The sequence below is a fragment of the Abramis brama genome, assembly GCF_963993115.1.
Source record: "Abramis brama genome assembly, chromosome: 11".
NCBI lineage: Eukaryota > Metazoa > Chordata > Actinopteri > Cypriniformes > Leuciscidae > Abramis > Abramis brama.
In genome coordinates, this window is record NC_139973.1 from 35,897,738 (window position 1) to 35,916,113 (window position 18,376).

At 37.4% G+C, this 18,376-nt stretch overlaps 1 protein-coding gene across 2 annotated transcripts in view; it reads right to left on the reverse strand.

Annotated features, from left to right (window-relative positions):
- Positions 1 to 106: 106 nt before the first annotated feature.
- The window catches only part of rapgef4b (Rap guanine nucleotide exchange factor 4b), a 32,862-nt gene continuing 14,592 nt past the window's right edge, over positions 107 to 18,376 (reverse strand). Inside the window, exons 1-27 of one of the 2 annotated variants that reach the window (XM_084128255.1) lie at positions 17,930 to 18,161; positions 15,656 to 15,728; positions 15,513 to 15,577; positions 13,606 to 13,712; positions 12,969 to 13,090; positions 11,543 to 11,726; positions 11,296 to 11,380; positions 11,142 to 11,202; positions 10,557 to 10,633; positions 10,308 to 10,454; positions 10,065 to 10,171; positions 9,861 to 9,946; positions 9,677 to 9,755; positions 8,860 to 9,010; positions 8,628 to 8,716; positions 8,497 to 8,527; positions 8,269 to 8,347; positions 6,934 to 7,080; positions 6,463 to 6,560; positions 5,414 to 5,539; positions 5,143 to 5,321; positions 4,940 to 5,030; positions 3,017 to 3,067; positions 2,822 to 2,909; positions 2,663 to 2,727; positions 2,346 to 2,400; positions 107 to 1,148 (exon numbers count right to left, since the gene is read on the reverse strand). In XM_084128255.1, the coding sequence (XP_083984381.1) occupies positions 1,021 to 1,148; positions 2,346 to 2,400; positions 2,663 to 2,727; positions 2,822 to 2,909; positions 3,017 to 3,067; positions 4,940 to 5,030; positions 5,143 to 5,321; positions 5,414 to 5,539; positions 6,463 to 6,560; positions 6,934 to 7,080; positions 8,269 to 8,347; positions 8,497 to 8,527; positions 8,628 to 8,716; positions 8,860 to 9,010; positions 9,677 to 9,755; positions 9,861 to 9,946; positions 10,065 to 10,171; positions 10,308 to 10,454; positions 10,557 to 10,633; positions 11,142 to 11,202; positions 11,296 to 11,380; positions 11,543 to 11,726; positions 12,969 to 13,090; positions 13,606 to 13,712; positions 15,513 to 15,577; positions 15,656 to 15,713 (2,556 nt within the window). In that variant the 5' untranslated portion in view covers positions 15,714 to 15,728; positions 17,930 to 18,161 and the 3' untranslated portion in view covers positions 107 to 1,020. Of the gene's footprint in view, positions 1,149 to 2,345; positions 2,401 to 2,662; positions 2,728 to 2,821; positions 2,910 to 3,016; positions 3,068 to 4,939; positions 5,031 to 5,142; positions 5,322 to 5,413; positions 5,540 to 6,462; positions 6,561 to 6,933; positions 7,081 to 8,268; positions 8,348 to 8,496; positions 8,528 to 8,627; positions 8,717 to 8,859; positions 9,011 to 9,676; positions 9,756 to 9,860; positions 9,947 to 10,064; positions 10,172 to 10,307; positions 10,455 to 10,556; positions 10,634 to 11,141; positions 11,203 to 11,295; positions 11,381 to 11,542; positions 11,727 to 12,968; positions 13,091 to 13,605; positions 13,713 to 15,512; positions 15,578 to 15,655; positions 15,729 to 17,929; positions 18,162 to 18,376 lie in introns of those variants that run through there. The other variant, XM_084128254.1, reaches the window with a different exon arrangement.

Genomic DNA, 18,376 nt, shown 5'->3' on the forward strand with positions numbered 1-18,376 from the left:
ATTGATGACAGAATTTCCTTTTTCGTCCCAAAGAACAAATAAGAGCAAAACAGAAAAAAAGACTGAAGACATAAAGGCGAGTGAGAAGTTCAATCACACCGACAGAAAGTGTTCAACGGTACATTTATTTAGATTATACTATTTACAAGGTAGGCATGGACATTTTCTTAAAAGAAAATAAGTGCCCTACACACACACACACACAGCATCTCACTTTCCAAAAGGCAGGATGAGAAAAAACATAGGCCTTCTCAGACCGATTATGATAACTTAGCAAAATGGGTCCAACCCAAAAATATACATATATAACTCAATATACAAAATGACATCAATGCTACAGGCTATGGCGAGAGGTAATGTAAGTTACTAGCACAAAATTTTACCAGTGGTAAAAAATAGTCCTTGAGCCAGAATACTGACATTTATATGACTTGAAACAACATACCACAAGACCTTGAGGCCTGGAAGGTTTTACGGAGTACCACTGATTCATTTTTTTCGTGGCTGGCAAATGATCCTAGTGTCACTGTTATTTGTATACATAATAGCTTGTAGTAAACTCTTATTTTTAGGATTGTTCTGAAGGTTTTGTAGGATCATAGAAATGCAGGCTTGAGTATAGGCAGCAGGTTTTCAGCGTTCTAGAATGTTGTATCATGGGAATAAACTAGGGCCTCACATGACTGAATCTATGGATACAGACCTTGACCAAGTGCATTCTGGTTTTACACACACACCCATACACACAATGTCAAGGTAGCTCTTATGACTAAAGTCATTAACATGCAACTCACACAACCCACACACACACACACACATACACAAACAAACATACATATGAAAATGCATCTCGTACATGTAGTTCAGTTGGCAGTGATAGCACATACAGTCGGCATTCAACTGCTGTGGCAGCTGATAGATGTAAAATTGAGTTGTACTGTAGTAAACTGGATATGCATTGGTTGTATTTCAAAGAGAGGGGGGGGGGAAGCAAGAGAAAGAAAGTCTGAGCATTGGTCTTTAGCCCCGTCTTGGCTCCAGTCTGAAGGACAGTTGGGATAAGGTTCTCTGGTTGTCAATCACACTCAATTGACGTACGTAATTCCTCACTTCCTGTGGATTCTTACTGGCTGGAGATGCCTCGGCATCTGTGGGAGGTAGGAACAAAATTTAAGCCTTTTACATTGTGTCTATTCATTCACCCGAGTTTGAATCCGCCTTTTTCCGAACTCATACTCCTCCCTTTTCCCATCGCATATCAGGAGTTTATTTTAAATAAAACTTAAGAAAATATTTGAAAAGCGGAAATAAAGTGCCTAATGGGTATTTAATAGTAGGAATAAAGTGTTTTAACGGGTAGGGTTAGGGGGTGGACTATAGGAACAGGGACAAGTAATGTCCCAATAAAGCAGCATCAATTTATGATTTTGATAAATATAATCATATACACTAAATATGTTGTCATTACTGCATACTATTTTATAATATACTACAATACACTGAGGTGCAAAATTAGTATCTGCCACTTTTTGCACTAAGTATAAATAGCATCTAACAACTATTTATTTAAATGTAGTGTGAAGAAAATACTGCTACTATGTGCACTTAGTGCAAAGAAAATATTTTTTGTATTTTCCATCTATCGCTATTTGCACTTGCCAAACTTTTATGAGTAATTCATGTATACAGCACAGCACAATGTGTGGAATACTGTAACACACTATGAAATGCACTTGAATAGACCCTTCACAATTGAGCCGGATATGATTACAGCTTTAGTGTCACGTGCATTACTTTGCTGGTGTTTTGTCTTTGTGTGTATGACCCTATGCATCATCTGTACGAGTAATGGTCATGTTTTATGGATGGGCCACTTATGACAGACTTTGATTCATCATGCAACTTTCTATTGTACCTGTATTATTATGCTGGTTATCAGTACATATATTAACATTATATCAATTAATGAAATATATGGCTATAAATGGTAAAATATACAGGCACAATATGCCATAGCAAAATACTGAAATACATTTTTTGCTATGTCACATTATTTTTTTTACTGTGAATTTCTGGCAGCTACAGCTGCCAGTTTTCTTACCATCAATTTAATGGGATATTTTTAGAATATTGTTTATATACATTTATACATTTGTTGTGATTTAATATGAATCCCTGCTATTTTACCTCTAGACATGGCCAGATATGTTTTCCCAAATACCAAACCTCAAATTGTTATGAATAAGATATGATTGAGCAGTCTCTGGGATGTAGCTTTTTAATAGGCAGTACCATGAGAAATGAATTAGGACCACAAAGAAAGCATTAGTGTGTAGATGACTCACTGAAGGGCTGGCTCCTGCAGTGCCTCACCGCCCGGACTGTGTTTGCAATCAGCCGCTGAGGAGAGAAAGATGTATAAATATAAATAGTGGTGCAGATATGTCACAGATCCAGTGTTGTTATTGTTAACTAAAACTATTAAAAATCGCTTTAAAGCTGAAATAAAATAAAATAGAACTATAAAAAAAAAAAAAGACAAAAACTTGTGCAAAATTTAAATGAAAACTGAATAATAAAAGATGAAAATATAATTCAAAATATAATAGTATACAAATAATACTACAATAGCACTGCATATATATACCAGTAACATACTCACCATCTTCTCAAAGTTCACCAGTCCATCAATAAAAGTCTTATTCCCCTCATGAGTGAATGTCATGTCTGATAAGAGAAAAAACATTTCATGCTGTAGACCAGAACTATGAGACAACCAGTAATTATTATTAAGGATATTGGGGCTAGGCCCTGCCCTCACCTTTAATGAGAAGGGGCATAAAGGGAATGATTGGCGGCTCCATCTTAGCCACAGTGAGGCGGTATGCACGGTGATTCCTGGATGGATCCTGAGTGCAACAAATAAATCAAAGTTTAATGATCAATGACTGTCTCAATCATAGAATCATTTCTATAGGGAGAGAGCTGGAATTCATAATGTTTGAAATAGACTCACAAGCAAACTTTCAAACTCTGCGTAGAACTTCTTGAACTTACTAGGTAGTTTCTATAAAAAAAGGAAAAAAAATATGCCCATAGACACATTATTAGTCATATTTGAAAAGCCCTTTATGTTTGTCAATATTTAACGACGTGACACTGATTTTTTATTATCATGGCCTATTAATTATTCAAAAATACATGAAAATTGCAAATTACTTCAATAAATCTCTTCTGTGGTTCCCAAGTCTCACTGTGGTGAAAATCAAGATTTTAATGTTGTTTATATGTCTATGTGGTGTTTTTAATATACTTTAAGACAAACCATGTGTAAATTCATAAGTCAAAACCATTGCTGAGTATTTTCTCCTTAAAGTCCCTGTGAACCAGAAGTTGCAAACAACCTCTTCTCCAGTGTTGTTTTTTTCTCATCTTAATGTAGGTAATCAACTGGGAAAGTTTCATGGTGATATCTGCTAGTTAAAAAATGTACCCTATTCACCTGTAGTGTCTCGCCTTAACTTGCACGGATTAATTGTTCACCACAAGACTAGTATATGTGCTAACAAAGTAAATAGGGTCAATTTTGATTTCATGTTGACTTTAAATGGATAGTTCACCCAAAAATGAAAATTACCCCATGATTTACTGACTCTCAAGCCATCCTAGGTGTATGTGATATTCTTCTATCAGACGAAAACAATTGGAGTTATATTAAAAAATGTTCTGGCTCTTCCAAGCTTTATAATGGCAGTGATCGGCTGTATAGTTTTTGAAGTCCATCAAAGTGTATCCATCCATGATTAAAGTGGTCCACACGGCTCCGGGGAGTTAATAAAGGTTTTCTGAAGTGAAGCGATGCGTTCGTGTAAGAAAAATATCCATATTTAAAACTTTATCGACTAAAATAACTAGCTTCCGGCAGACGGCCGTACGCAAGTCGACTTGCGCCGAAAGAGTAACACTTGATGATCTATGACATAGATGTAGGAGTAGCGTAAGCTTAGACGTCTCTCGCGGTTCAAACAAACGCTGGGCAACAAACTCAAGCTCCTCCAACATTTCTCTTTAAAAATGGTCATTTTAGACTTCTAATTCGTGACTGGTGTTTTGTTTTGTGTTCGTCAATACGTTGTGCGTCGGGTCAGGAGTTACTCTTTCGCCTTAAATCGATGCGTACGGCCGTCTGTCGGAAGCTAGTTATTTTAGTCGATAAAGTTTAAAATATTTTTCTTACACGAACGCATCGCTTCACTTCAGAAGGCCTTTATTAACTCCCCGGAGCCGTGTGGAGCACTTTAATCATGGATAGATGCACTTTGATGGACTTTAAAACAGAAACGGCCATTCACTGCCAGTTTAAAGATAGGAAGAGCCAGGACATTTTTAAAAACACTCCGATTGAATTCGTCTGAAAGAAGAATGTCATATACACCTAGGATGAGGGTGAGTAAATCATGGGCTGATTTAAATTTTTTGGTGAACTAACCCTTCAAAACTAGTGAACCAAAGACAGTCTCAAAAACATGGTTTGATATCGCTGGTGTTTCTGACATCACAAACTACCTTGTAACCAATCACGTCATTGTGTGATCGTCAATGAGTGGATCTGAGCTGGTGTGAGTGAGTGGCAGGGCTAATTTGCATATTCATAGAACAGCATATACTAAATGAGGCAAGGGTGTAGAGTTACATTCAAACTATTTTAAGGCATGAAGGCTTTTTATTGAAAGATTTTTTTTTTTTAATATGTCATTTTTGTGATCAAAGGTGAGTTTTAAGGGATAGAATGACAGGGTGACTTTTTGGTATAAGACTTTGGTATAAACACTTCAAAATATAAAACCAACCATAATATTAAAATGACTTTTCTAAGATTATAGCATAATAGACATAATAGAGTTTTCAAATAGACTCATTTGTGCAATATGGCACTAACCTCCCATGTCTGGCTGAGTCTGCTCACGGCTGGGTTGCACATGCCCATGATAATGGCGAAGAAAGAGTTCAGATTCTTAAACTCTCTACAGCTGAGGGAATAAATGCACAGCACACACATGTAATGTGTTTTTCAAATATCGAATGCATCAAATTTTTTCAAAGTTTTGTTCAATTTGTATATGTGGATGCTGAAGAACTCACTGGGCGGCAATCTTGATGAACTTCTTGAGTAGCTGTACCCGTTTGCTGAGCGTCCCGCACAGACAGACCTCTGTGACCACCCACAGCTGCACCTGATTGAAGCGCCTCAGAAACAGCTCCAGATTTGCTGTGGAGCGTCTGTATGCCTGCCGTCCGAACGTATGATACACCAGCTCATACTGCACACAAACACACACAGTCAAACTGCACGTTTTGTGGATTAAAAACGTCATTTGTGCGTGAGTGTGTATCACTATATGTGCAACTTTACCTCATGTACACAGCTGAAAAGCTCCCAGTCATACTGGGTCATCTGGAAGGCCAGATCTTTAGAGCTCATCAGCTCAAAACTGGACATAGACCCTGTGGAGGGACCCTCCTGCTCTGGAAGCGGATTCTACACAAATGTACACAGTCATTACTAAACACACACAAACACAAACACTTACTTAATTTGTACACCTACTTAAAGTGCCCCTATTATGCTATTTAAGAGGTTCCTATTTTAGGATTTACAATAGATTTACATGCATTCGAGGTAAATAAAACACTGATTTTCACATAATATACATTGCAGCATCATCTCAGTGTCTGAAACGGTTCTATAAATGATCGGTCTCTCTAGACACCTCCTTTCCGAGAGCCTACTCTGCTCTGATTGGTCAGATGGGCCAGTCTGTTGTGATTGGTCTACAGTGTGTTGGAAATCAAACGCCAATTACCATATCTGAATTTCAGCTCAGCACTTGTATATGAACAGTAACAATGGCATCAGTTTTACCGTATCAATTCAAGCCCAGGTCCTCATCCTTTGGAAATGCATGCAAAGTAGATTTACTCTCGCAGCGCAGAAAACAGTGATTTCTCAACATGTCGTCAACACAAACCAAACTCTTCCAAGCCTCACCTACAACTAGTGTTCGAGGGCGGGTCAAAGTAGACGTTGTTCACAGGCAGCCAATGAATACTATAGGCTGCCATTATCCAAATTTGTTACAAACCTATGTAGGATCATGCAAGAAGTAAGGCTGGAATTACTGACGACTCGTTTCAGGCAGTTCAGAATCGGCTCAGTCAGTAACTCCACTTATTGTGCAGTTTGATCTTTGAAACTTTGCAGACCTTTTACATTCACAAATAGATATATTACATGAAAGGTATTTTACAAATTAGCATAGCAGGGGCACTTAAAAATAAACTATATGCTCAAATGTATGTTGACACCTATTTTTAGTACAAAACTGATTTTGGAACCCGGTCTAATGTAATGACATTTGTAAGTGTGCTTTATGTGTCCAAATGCTCTACATTTGATCTCACCAGTGAATCGAGCTGTTCTCTGGAGCAGACAAACAATCGTCCGTTCACTCCCAGCGACTGAAACACTGATACATCATTGGGCTTTAAAATCTGCTTTTCTGTAAAAAAATAAAGCTCAGAATTAGTCAGACCACAAATCACATTGTGAACACTTTTTCAGCTGTACAAGATCAACACCTAATAAATCTTATGATGGATTTTATGAACTTTATTTACTATCTGTAATCTTTAGACTACAACATAAACTTCAACCTTTAATACGATTTACACTTTCACTGGTACTTTCTGAAAGGTTTTATTTGAAACTGATCTGGAAGGGGATTATATAAAAAGAGTGTGATTCAATACAGAATGTTGCCAGAGCAACAAAAGGGCTGAATATCTACAAAGTTGTGTGTGTATTTGTTTGTCACATCTCCAAGGGCAACTACTATTTCATCATGAATCAGTGTGTGTGTGTGTGTGGACCACCTCCAGATGCGCTGAGGTTTATCAAAAGCAGCTCTTCAGTCGATCCCAGTTTATCCGCTACAGCTGCGGTCACCTCTCTCCCCGTGGCCAGCACAGACACACGAATAGTAGTGTAAGTGTGATCACTGCAGTAAACCTTCAAGAGAACTACACACACATGGAAAGACAAAGATGAAGAGAGGTCATTTGATTGATTGATTGATTGATTGACCCATCAATCCATCCATCCGTCATTCTATTGTTCCATCCATCCATCCATTTGTCATTCTATCATCCATCCATCTTTCCATCCATCCATCCATCCATCTGTCATTCTATCGTTCCATTCATCCATCCATCCAACCAACCATTCATCTATAGTTCTTTTTTCATCAATCCATCCATCCATCATTCTATCAATCCATCCATCCATCCATCGTTCTATTGTTCCATCCATCCATCCGTCATTCTATCAATCCATCCATCCAACATTCTATTGTTCCATCCATCCATCCATCCATTCATCTATCTATCCATCCATCATTCTATTGTTCCATCCATCCATCCATCCGTCGTTCTATCAATCCATCTATCCAACATTCTATTGTTCCATCCATCCATTCATCTATCTATCCATCGTTCTATTGTTCCATCCATCCGTCGTTCTATCAATCCATCCATCCAACATTCTATTGTTCCATCCATACATCCATCCATTCATAGTTCTATCATTTCATCCATCCATCATTCTATTGTTCCATTCGTCCATCCATCTATCCAACCATTCATCCATAGTTCTTTTTTTCATCAATCCATCCATCCAACCGTCGTTCTATCAATCCATCCATCCATCCATCATTCTATTGTTCCATCCATCCATCCGTCATTCTATCAGTCCATCCATCCATTCATAGTTCTATCATTCCATCCATCCATCCATCCATCCATCCATCCATCCATCCAATATTTTCAAAAAATTAAACAGATATATTAAATAAAGTCAAGGATTACTTGTGGACATGGTATTACTTAATTATTTTTTCTAAGTTATCACATTTTCCCATAAAAAAATCCATTAAGTTTAAATTATAAAAATAAACGTTTAAAAGAAAAATTAACATGAATATCAGGATTTCTTATTAGTATTTAGTCACTTTTGCTGTTATTGACAGCAGTACTCAAGCTGACATGAAGTGCAAAGGTTAGGCAAAACCTGGTGATTATGTTATCATGATTATGAAATAGCGATTATGAAGAAGTAAGGCATCTTATATTTCATATTCATTGTATTTAACTCTCAGAACTTTTTTAATGGTTTTGTTTATTTTAAGGTTTAAATAAGATATTGATACTCACTGTCATCAAAGCTCCTCATTGGCTGCTTTTTTGCAAGCCTTTCCTCTCCAGAGCTGAACTGTCGCAGGAGGACTTTAAGCTAAGCCATCACAGAGAAAAAAGTTCATGAATATAAAGCAAAACTTTAAAAAATGCATATGAACAGCAGATTATTAATTATTTTTACCAATTGACATAATAAATCTATAAATAACAAACATAAAATGTGAGAAAGCAGATCTACAGTACCTTTTTTTGGGAGGTTCGTGCATCATCTGGACTGAGACAGCGAAAGGAGCAATCAAATATGTGGGTATCAGTAATATTAACCATTCACATTAAAGCACTAATAGCAGTTACACAACACACTAAAAACCTACTAATGTTTGATGATCCTCTCAAGCTCAGGCAGTAGCTCCTTCAGTGGACGCAAAACTCTTGCGTCATTAGATACGAAGCCATGCAGCTCCTGCATACACACAAAACACATTCACAGTATGCTTATCATGTTAATAGTCAGTTATGAATTCATGCATGGAATCAGATCTCCATGCAGACTGGTGGTAAGTGATTCTATGCCAGCGCATGTGTGTGTTTGTGTATGATTGTAACCTCCAGAAAGCTGAGCGTGGTGTCATCCTCCAGCAGATGGTGGCCCTGCAGGGCAGCCCAGCGCAGAGCCAAGCTTAACACCCGTCTCTTGCTGGCAACAGCGTAGTCTAGACGCTCCTGCTCTGAGCCCTGAGATGCCTGAGAGTGGTAGGTACACAAACGCTAAGGAACATATGCACACTTACAAAAACAGTGTGCTGTACTGATATATAGACAGATAGATATATACTGTAGATAGATAGATAGACAGACGGACAGAAACAGAGAGATATATATATATATATATATATATATATATATAGAGAGAGAGAGAGAGAGACAGACAGACAGACAGATAGAAAAATAGACAGATAGAGAGACAGACAGACAGATGGAGGGATAGATAGATAGATAGATAGATAGATAGATAGATAGATAGATAGATAGATAGATAGATAGATAGATAGATAGATAGATAGATAGATAGACAGACGGACAGAAACAGATATATATATATATATAGAGAGAGAGAGAGACAGAGAGAGAGAGAGAGAGAGAGACAGGTAGAAAAATAGACAGATAGAGAGACAGACAGACAAATGGAGGGATAGATAGACAGATGGACGAACAGACACAGATAGAAACATAGACAGACAGATGATAGATAGATAGATAGACGATAGACAGACAGACAGACAGACAGACAGACAGACAGACAGACAGACAGACAGATAGATAGATAGATAGATAGATAGATAGATAGATAGATAGATAGATAGATAGATAGATAGATAGATAGATAGATAGATAGATCAGGTTGATTCCACTAGAAGGATATTGAGCCACAAGGGCAGGGCACAGCTGGCTGTTGGGCATGAAGACACAGTGCATGAGCACAAAATCATCCAGAGTCGGATCTGTGGGGGAAATGATTAGCAGAATTATTCAAATTAATGAATATAGTGTTGGGTGATTAATCATCACTTTAATCTTATTGAGAGATGAATGAGAAGGTCCAGTACCTGGGTCAGAGAAATGAATGTCCAGTCGCATTGTCTCCAGCAGATGCTCTAGAATCTTCTCTGGGCTGCCTGACATCACAGTGTATCTGTCCAGCAAACACATACACAGGAAAAGTAGTTGGATTAAATAAATGCATGTATAGATTCATTTATTGCTGATGGATAAAGAAATTCTTCAGCAGACGGATGGACGTGATCATGTACTTGAAGTGGGCTGGGATGTTTCCATGGCTGGAGGGCCGGAGACTCTTCTGTAGTACCAGAACATCTTGCTCATGTTCTTTTAGACGCACTGTGTTTGCTTCAACATCCTACACACACAAACAAGCCAAAATACATGCATCAAGAAATATGTCATTCAATTTGTCCACCATAAGGTTCAATGATTCACCAACTAGTTCAGATGAACCATTCTCCTGGTGTTTATATCTTTAGATGTTTGTGTACCCTGAGTATACGGTTGAAGTCCTCTTTGTCCACTCTCAGGAAGTGGCAGTTGTCCTCTCTCAGAACGATGGACGCAGCGCGGGGGGCGTCGTTCACCAGGGCCAGTTTCCCAAAATCATCTCCTTCATGCAGCGTACACACCACACCCTAAACACACACACACACACACACATGAATCATCTAATAGCATATGTCACTAGTACCACTCAACATAAACAAGTTAACAGAATTAACGTAAGCTGACATTACCTTGCCATAGATAACAACATTTACTGATCCCTTCTGGATAATATACCAAGAAGTGCCTTCCTCCCCTTGATTAAACACTGAAATACAGAAAGCAAACATACAGAGAACACGACTAAGCCAAATACATTTAAAGAAATTAATACTTTTAGTCAGCAAAGATGCAATAGTGACAGTAAAGACATTGATAATGTTACAAAAGATTTATGTTATAAAATATTCTATTCATCAAATACTGTTTTGTTTCCACAAAATATTAAACAGCACACATTTTTTTAACATTGATCATAATAAATGAGCAGCAAATCAGCATATTAGAATGATTTCTGAAGGATCATGAGACACTGAAGACTGGAGTAATTATGCTAAAAATTCAGCTTTGCATCACAGGAATAAATTACATTTTACAATATAGTAAAATAGAAATCAGTTATTTTATATCGTAATAATATTGCATAGTATATTTTACTGTAATTTTGATTAACCTCAAGCTTTTCAATGGTAGTAAACCTATGATTATACATATCTTTCAACAGTATTAGTTAATCATGAGAATCTAAAAAGCAGTAAAGAGGCATTGAAACTCACAGACAGTGCCTGCTTTGGCATGCGACTCAAAGATGAGGACCCCAGCGAGCTCTCTCTTCACCTGCAGGGGGCAGCACGATCACAGCTCATGTTAGTGTGTTCACACCAGGCATTACTGTGTAAATGAGGCTCAGAGGTTGTATGGAGGTCTTACAGTGTTAGATAGATGAGAGAGCGCTTTGATATGCAGCAGCTCATCATAAATAATCTCTAGGTCTTCAGCTGTTCTTTGACCTGGCCTATAAAGGGAGCAAGGGACAAAGAAAGAAGGGAGGAGTTCGGGAAGAGTAAAAATGGACAATATCAGAATGTGAGAGCAAATAGAACTAGTAACATATAATGGGACCAACATGCAAATATCAAATGAATAAATACTGCAGGGGGCGCTGTTGGTCACTCACGGTTTCCTGAGGATCATTCGCATGTGTGCGTCAGGGCCGATCTGAGAGAGGAAGAGGAGGGTCTCCTGCAGCTCTTCCTCAGCTTCACGTTTCTCGTCGTCGCTAGGCAACACCGCATCCTCTTCCTCGTCATCAAGGAAACGATAAAATAGGTACTTATCTTGAAAGCTGAGCTCATGGTCAACTGTCAACATAAGAAAGCACAGAGATGAAGTACAGCATGTGATCTATTGAAGCCATTCAGAGGCTCTAATTAGTATTTTAAGAAGTTCATGTGGGGTTATTTTTATTTTATCAAGCTATTACTTGTTTTAACAAGCTGGTCATTCCTGTTATGCATCATAGAACTCAATGTTCAGCGGCGACAGATGAATGTGAATTGTAATAGATTTGTTTCTCATTGCAAAAACAAGATATAAAGTCATTTTGAAATCAATTTAAAAACCTAATTGATTACTTGGTAAAATCAGTGTTGTTATTGTTAACTAAAACTATTTAGAATCGTGTTTGGTTATTAAAAAAAATTGCTGAAATAAAATAAAATATAAATATTACATAAAAAACATTAAATGGCAACTAACTGAAATAAGTACAAAAATTACTTAAACTAAAATAAAAAAATAATAAAGCTAAATAGAAATATTAGAAAAAATAAAAATGTCAAAACCACATAATGACTAAAACAAACTAATATTAAAATATACAAATATATTCTGATGCAAAATATTAATAAATAATATGATAGTATATAAACACTCCTAAAACAGCACTGGTTAAAATAATATTCCAGATAAAACATTTGAAATTTACATTTCAATCAGAGAAAAGAAAATGAAGAAACATTCAACATAGCAGGAATGACCCAGCCTAAAGGTAGGTAGGCAATGTTTTTCATAAACACTCTTCACACTCTTCATGTTATCAGTGTGTTCCGTAAGGCTATGCAGAAGTGTAGACAGTTACCGGGTGCCAAAAAGTTCCTCCTGAACCAAAACAACGAGCTTATGCTGCGTTCACGCAGTTTCATAACCGTAATTATCAGATGGCAACCCGTGACGTTCTCCCCGAAGCTGTTCAGATTTAGGTATTTCTATGTCAACACTATCAACGCAGAAATTAATCTGCAGCAGTCAGGTGGTACAATTAGAGCTCTGTAAGTTGTTTACATGTATTATTATTGTAATGTTATGTGCTTTCAGACATGAGGTAATTTAACACCATCTCTCGTAATGCTTTTGTTTGCTCCCTGCTGTGTGTGTTCATGTGTTTGGAAGGAGCCGTGATTTTGGAGACGCTCTGAAGTGACGGTGGGATCTCATGCTTTCAGACTATCTTGCTATTACTAGCCTCTCCGAAATTGCCTTCCCTACCTTTAACCTGGCTGTCACAACAGCAAATGGTACAGGTGTACGTGTTTGTTGTGTACCGTGATTCAGGACCCCTTCCTCCAGGAACACCTGCCACATTCCCACAGCGTGAGCTCGACTGTGAACACATGAGCTCTGCTGAAGCAGCCAGTCGACCAGCTCCGTGCCGACACAACACTGCCTGCACACACACACACGCACACACACACACACACACACACACACACACACACACACACACACACACACACACACACACACACACACACACACACACACACACACACACACACACACACACACACACACACACACACAGGTCACACAGAGCAGTGTAGATATATACTATGGCATAAATGAATAAATGAAGAGTTCAGATGCAAAAGCCTCTAAGTGTCATCTGAAATTTTCTTCTAGAATGATCATTTTTTATCAAGCTCATATATTTAAGTTCAGTAATTTCACTTAAATGGCAATGAAAATTACCTATTAATTGTCATTTAAGTGAAATTACTGAACTTAAATATACGAACTTGATAAAAATGATCATTCTAGAAGAAAATTTCAGATGACACTTAGAGGCTTTTGCATCTGAACTCTTCAAATATAGCAAATTATATGCCATATAACATTTGTCATAGGCAACACACACACACACACACACACACACACACACACACACACACACACACACACCTGTAGGTTTTCAGATGATATTTTCTATCTCTGATCATGTGGGGAGCTCTGGCCAGTATAGCGTTACGTAAGACTTTTTCTGCCCTCAAAATCTTTTCTGATGGGACCTGAAACAAAATCCGGAACAGAGAGAGAGGAAGTTGAGAGCACAGCCTTTTTACAGCCAAAAAACACTCATTGAGATCTAATTGCCTGCACTCAATTTGCAAGTGTAGATGACAAAAGATCTTTTTCAAAAGATTTTTAAATTGAATTAAAACCCTCTGGTGCTCTAAGTGTGTCAGTCAAAAACTGACAGAAATGTTGTTTAATTTCAACGAATTTAATGTACTATATTTTAGTTTGATAATGTTTTTTATTCAATATTTTGTATTTTTAGGCGATTTTATGGTACTAAATTATATTTATGCTGTAGTTATATCCACTTTTTGAGCAAGGACCTGAAAATTAAATTTCTAACTTAAACTGTCATAAATCTTGAATGCTTTAGAGTACAGTCTGAAGTTTGATCTCTTTTTAAAGACGACAAAAGTGAACTTTAAAAAAGTTCAAAAATTGAACGTTTGTTGTTATGAAAAATGCACAATAAACACACAAATACTATTTTAAATTTTAAAACTATTTTAAAGCCATAAATTTAAAGTTGTGTTCCAAATTTGAGCTTGATATTTCATGATATGAAATGAGCTTTCAGGAAGATTTAGTTTGGCCGCAGTACCAAACGTTTTCACTAGATGAAATTCGTCCCTCATTTTTGACAGCGAGGAGCACAAATGTGATTTTTTTTCAGAACCATTTATATGAAGGTAATATGATGCCATAAAGAATTGCATGCGCAGGGTAAGATTTGTGAAAGTGTACATAAGATTCGCTCTGTTCTCTCACGGCCCTCGGCCTCGTCCTGCTCACCACAGTATTATTACATAAAGAATGGGTATTAAATGTTTTAATTGTAAAGTTTAACATCAGCTCAGTGGTGTAACAGATTATATAATATATAAAATTTCAATCCAATAACATTAACACCAGCTCGAAATTCAGTATGAATGTCAGTCAGCCATAGTCAGACTAATGGTGCACAGCTTATTAAGCAATCATGATTTATTTATTTATTTAACATGTATGTGTGCAGTAAAAGTACCATTTCGGCAACGAGAATGATTTTGAGCCAAAAGAAGATAAAGATGTGTTCTGGCGACTGGCGTGTTTATTGAACCAATCAGGTAAGAGTAAATTAAAATAAACATTAGAATAAACAAAAATTGGTTTTGCGCGATCAATCTGTTTTGCAGTTCCTGACTCTGTTGTTTTCGCTTGCAAATTTCTGTTCACAGGCCTTGCAATGCTTTTGGCCGTATTTGTGCGAAAAAAACATGCCATAAGTGTAAGCGCGGAAAAATTAAAGTCAGAAGAATACAGATCATATTTATTTTGCGTTAGCATGAAGCTGCAGCTTCACAATACATGAATTACACTTACGAATAACAGTAAAATGCTGAAAATATTTTTTTCTTACACCTGAAAGGCGATTTACACCTTTACAAATCTTCTCTTATACACGCAAATTTTATTTATGCTTGCAATTTTATATACTGTACACTTTCACAAACCTTACCCTGCGCATGCGATTCTTTATGGCATCATATTACCTTCATACATTTAACCTTTTCGAATCAAGTCCATGATTTTTTTTTTTGTGTTCACATAGCAAGTACCAAAACCTTTACCAAGTTTCGTACCATTCCGATGAAATAAAAAATTCTTGAGAGAATTACTGGCAAATGAATCATAAAAAATGTTCCACTCTCAGGAAAGAGTAGCAGATCATTAAATAAGTATTTTTTTTATTGATTTTTACTGTCAAAAGTACAGAGGCAGTAATCAACATAGACACTAGACAATCCTACCTTATTCAGGTTTTTTGACATAAAATTGAGAGGGTCGCTGTTTAGATTCTCTTTGTCTGGCATTCCTGCATCAAACAAAGAAATTTCTGAGAAATCATCATTGATGTCTAGTGTGAGTGTGTATGTTTGCGTGTGATACTCACTGTCATTTGTAGCCCCACTGTCCATCACTCCGTACGGCGGAGCGAGAAGCCCTGCCATGCACTGCCTGTATTTCTGCAACATAAAGAATAACACAATGAAAATTTATTCCAAACCCCAGATACCTCAAAGCTGTACTGAGTCATTTTCATACAGGTGCCTTTACATCATTAAAGTGAAAAGCTCTATAGTAAGAACGCTGAGCTCCACCAATCAGATTGAAGCCTTTTGTGGCTTGGCAGCGATCACTATGAATATTCAGATGTTTTCATTATTTTCTTTCCATATCGCCATGGTGATCGGTGACGAGGTGCCACATGCAGCTGAGGCAATGAATGAGACACTGATACCGGCGCAAGCTCACCTAGAGTTCAAACATACACACTCACACACACACACACACACACACACACACACACTCACACACACACACACACACACACACACACACACACACACACACACACACACACACAATAAACTAAATCTAAATGAAATTCACTGCTTTATGATTAAAATGAGACGTGTATGACAAATGAGAAAAAAAACTTGTTCACCAATGGGTTAAAAAAAATTAACTAGATTCAAGATATACCCCTCCTTATATGACTTTTTCAGTCGTCACCCACATTATAAAGTAAGAATTTATCAAGATGAGGACATTTTCACATACATTTTAAGGAGAAATATTAGAAATAAAGGTTTTAGAAATAAATATTAGATACATATTAGAAATAAAGGTTTGTAAAATCACATTCACACACAATACCGTTTAAACATTTGGGGTAATATTATTTTAATGTTTTTGAAAGAAGTCTCTAATGTTCACCAAGGCTGCATTTATTTAAAATTCTACTGCAATTCAGTAAAAACAAGAATAAGGTGAAAAGTAATTACCCTTTAAAATAACTGTTTACTATTTGAATATATTGAATGTAAAATGCAATTTATTCCTTTGATGCAAAGCTGAATTTTAAGCATTTTACTTCAGTCTTCAATGTCACATGATCCTTCAGAAATCATTCTAATCTGCTGCTCAAGAAACATTTCATATTATTATTAATATTGAAAACAGTTATATTTTACAGATATTTTTTCATCATTTATTTAAAACAGAAATCTTTGCATTATAAATATCTGTCCTGTCACTTTGATCCAAAAAAAAAAAGAAAAAAACATGACCCCAAACTGTAGTGTAAATTCTAGTGCAAATAGAACAGAATTATGACCTATACATATTTAACAGCATCCAAAAGTATGAAAAGTGTTGTGATTTTTCTCTTTTAAACATTATGTCAGACAGGGACATGCATATTTTTGTAACTCCACAGGATCCTTCAGCACACACTGTGAGATTAAGGGTCTCTGAATGGACTGATGTCATACAGCCTTCATTAACTCTAAACGCAGAACTACGACCCATGGCACTCTGAGGCGTTGTGCTTCCATTGAGTAGAACAGACAGTGTCCAGAGGACATTCTTTCTGTATGATAAAGTGAGCTGAATGTCTAGTGTTAAAGAATCGCTGAGGCTTACAACTGCAGATTACAGCAGAAGGTTTCCTTTGGCCACTGATTTGAAGTCTTCAAACAGGCTTTGTTCCATTCACACAAATGCACTTTGTATATCCTGCTTCCTTCCTGTTTCCTGAAGCTTAAACAAAAGCTAACTTTTTCTTAACTTCTCCCATCCCCCAGACTTGCAGACCAACACACACACACACACACACACAAACATCATGTTGTTCTTTCCAGCTGGCTGTCTTCACATAGGTTAAGTAATTCAGCTAGGATTGTGGAGTTAACAGCATATAAGCACACAGAACAAGGGCCCAGTCAGGCGGTGTCCCCTACAGCCTGGCACAGGACTGGCCCAGAGAGACAGAAGCCCCTCAACATTCAACGCACATCCTCGGCTTTCAGCTGCTGATATTCACCTCACATTGCCACACAAGAACAGGGCCTCTTTATCAAGTCATTATCATCCTATCGGGGGAAAAAATACATTCTGAAAACATATTAAAAATCTGATTTAAGGTAGGTACGCAGGAAGAGAACGTGTATCAAAAAGCACGTTAGCACCAGTAAGAATCAATACCACTGGTGAAAAAGACCTCTGACATCATTAACCTCAAAAACCACAGTGATATCGATGCGGCTCTGAACCCAGTGCTAGTACTAATATATCGTTTTTAAGTGTGGTTTCTTGATCATTAACTATGAAAATAGCACCAAATCCTTGTGCATGTGGCATAACTGAAGCCAATGGGACTCACCCTAAGAGTTTGTGTAGTGTTGTCCGACAGAGAATCCCACAGGGACGTGATGCTTGTCTCCTTCCTAAACCTTGCCAACTTCCCAGCATTATCCAGGAAAACCCAGAATACCTTTTCTCTCCTTTTCAGTCAGATGCACAGACATCAAATCAGACACACACACACCCTGATGCTCCAGTTACACACGTGTGGATAATGTGATCCAGTGTCTGCTGCTATTTGGATCTTTCTGGCCGAGAATCTGACTGGACTTCAGTTGCCGTTGCCAGGCAATAGCTGTAGCCAATCAGAGAGCTGCGTTCACTCAATTCACCCTGTACCACAGCATTACACATGAGGGAGAGAGAGGGAACTATGGGCTGCTAAAAGGCTCTCAAAAGCTCATGGCTTCATCAATTATTAAGGGTATTAAATTTACACTGAACAGACAGCTGTGTGTGTGTGTGT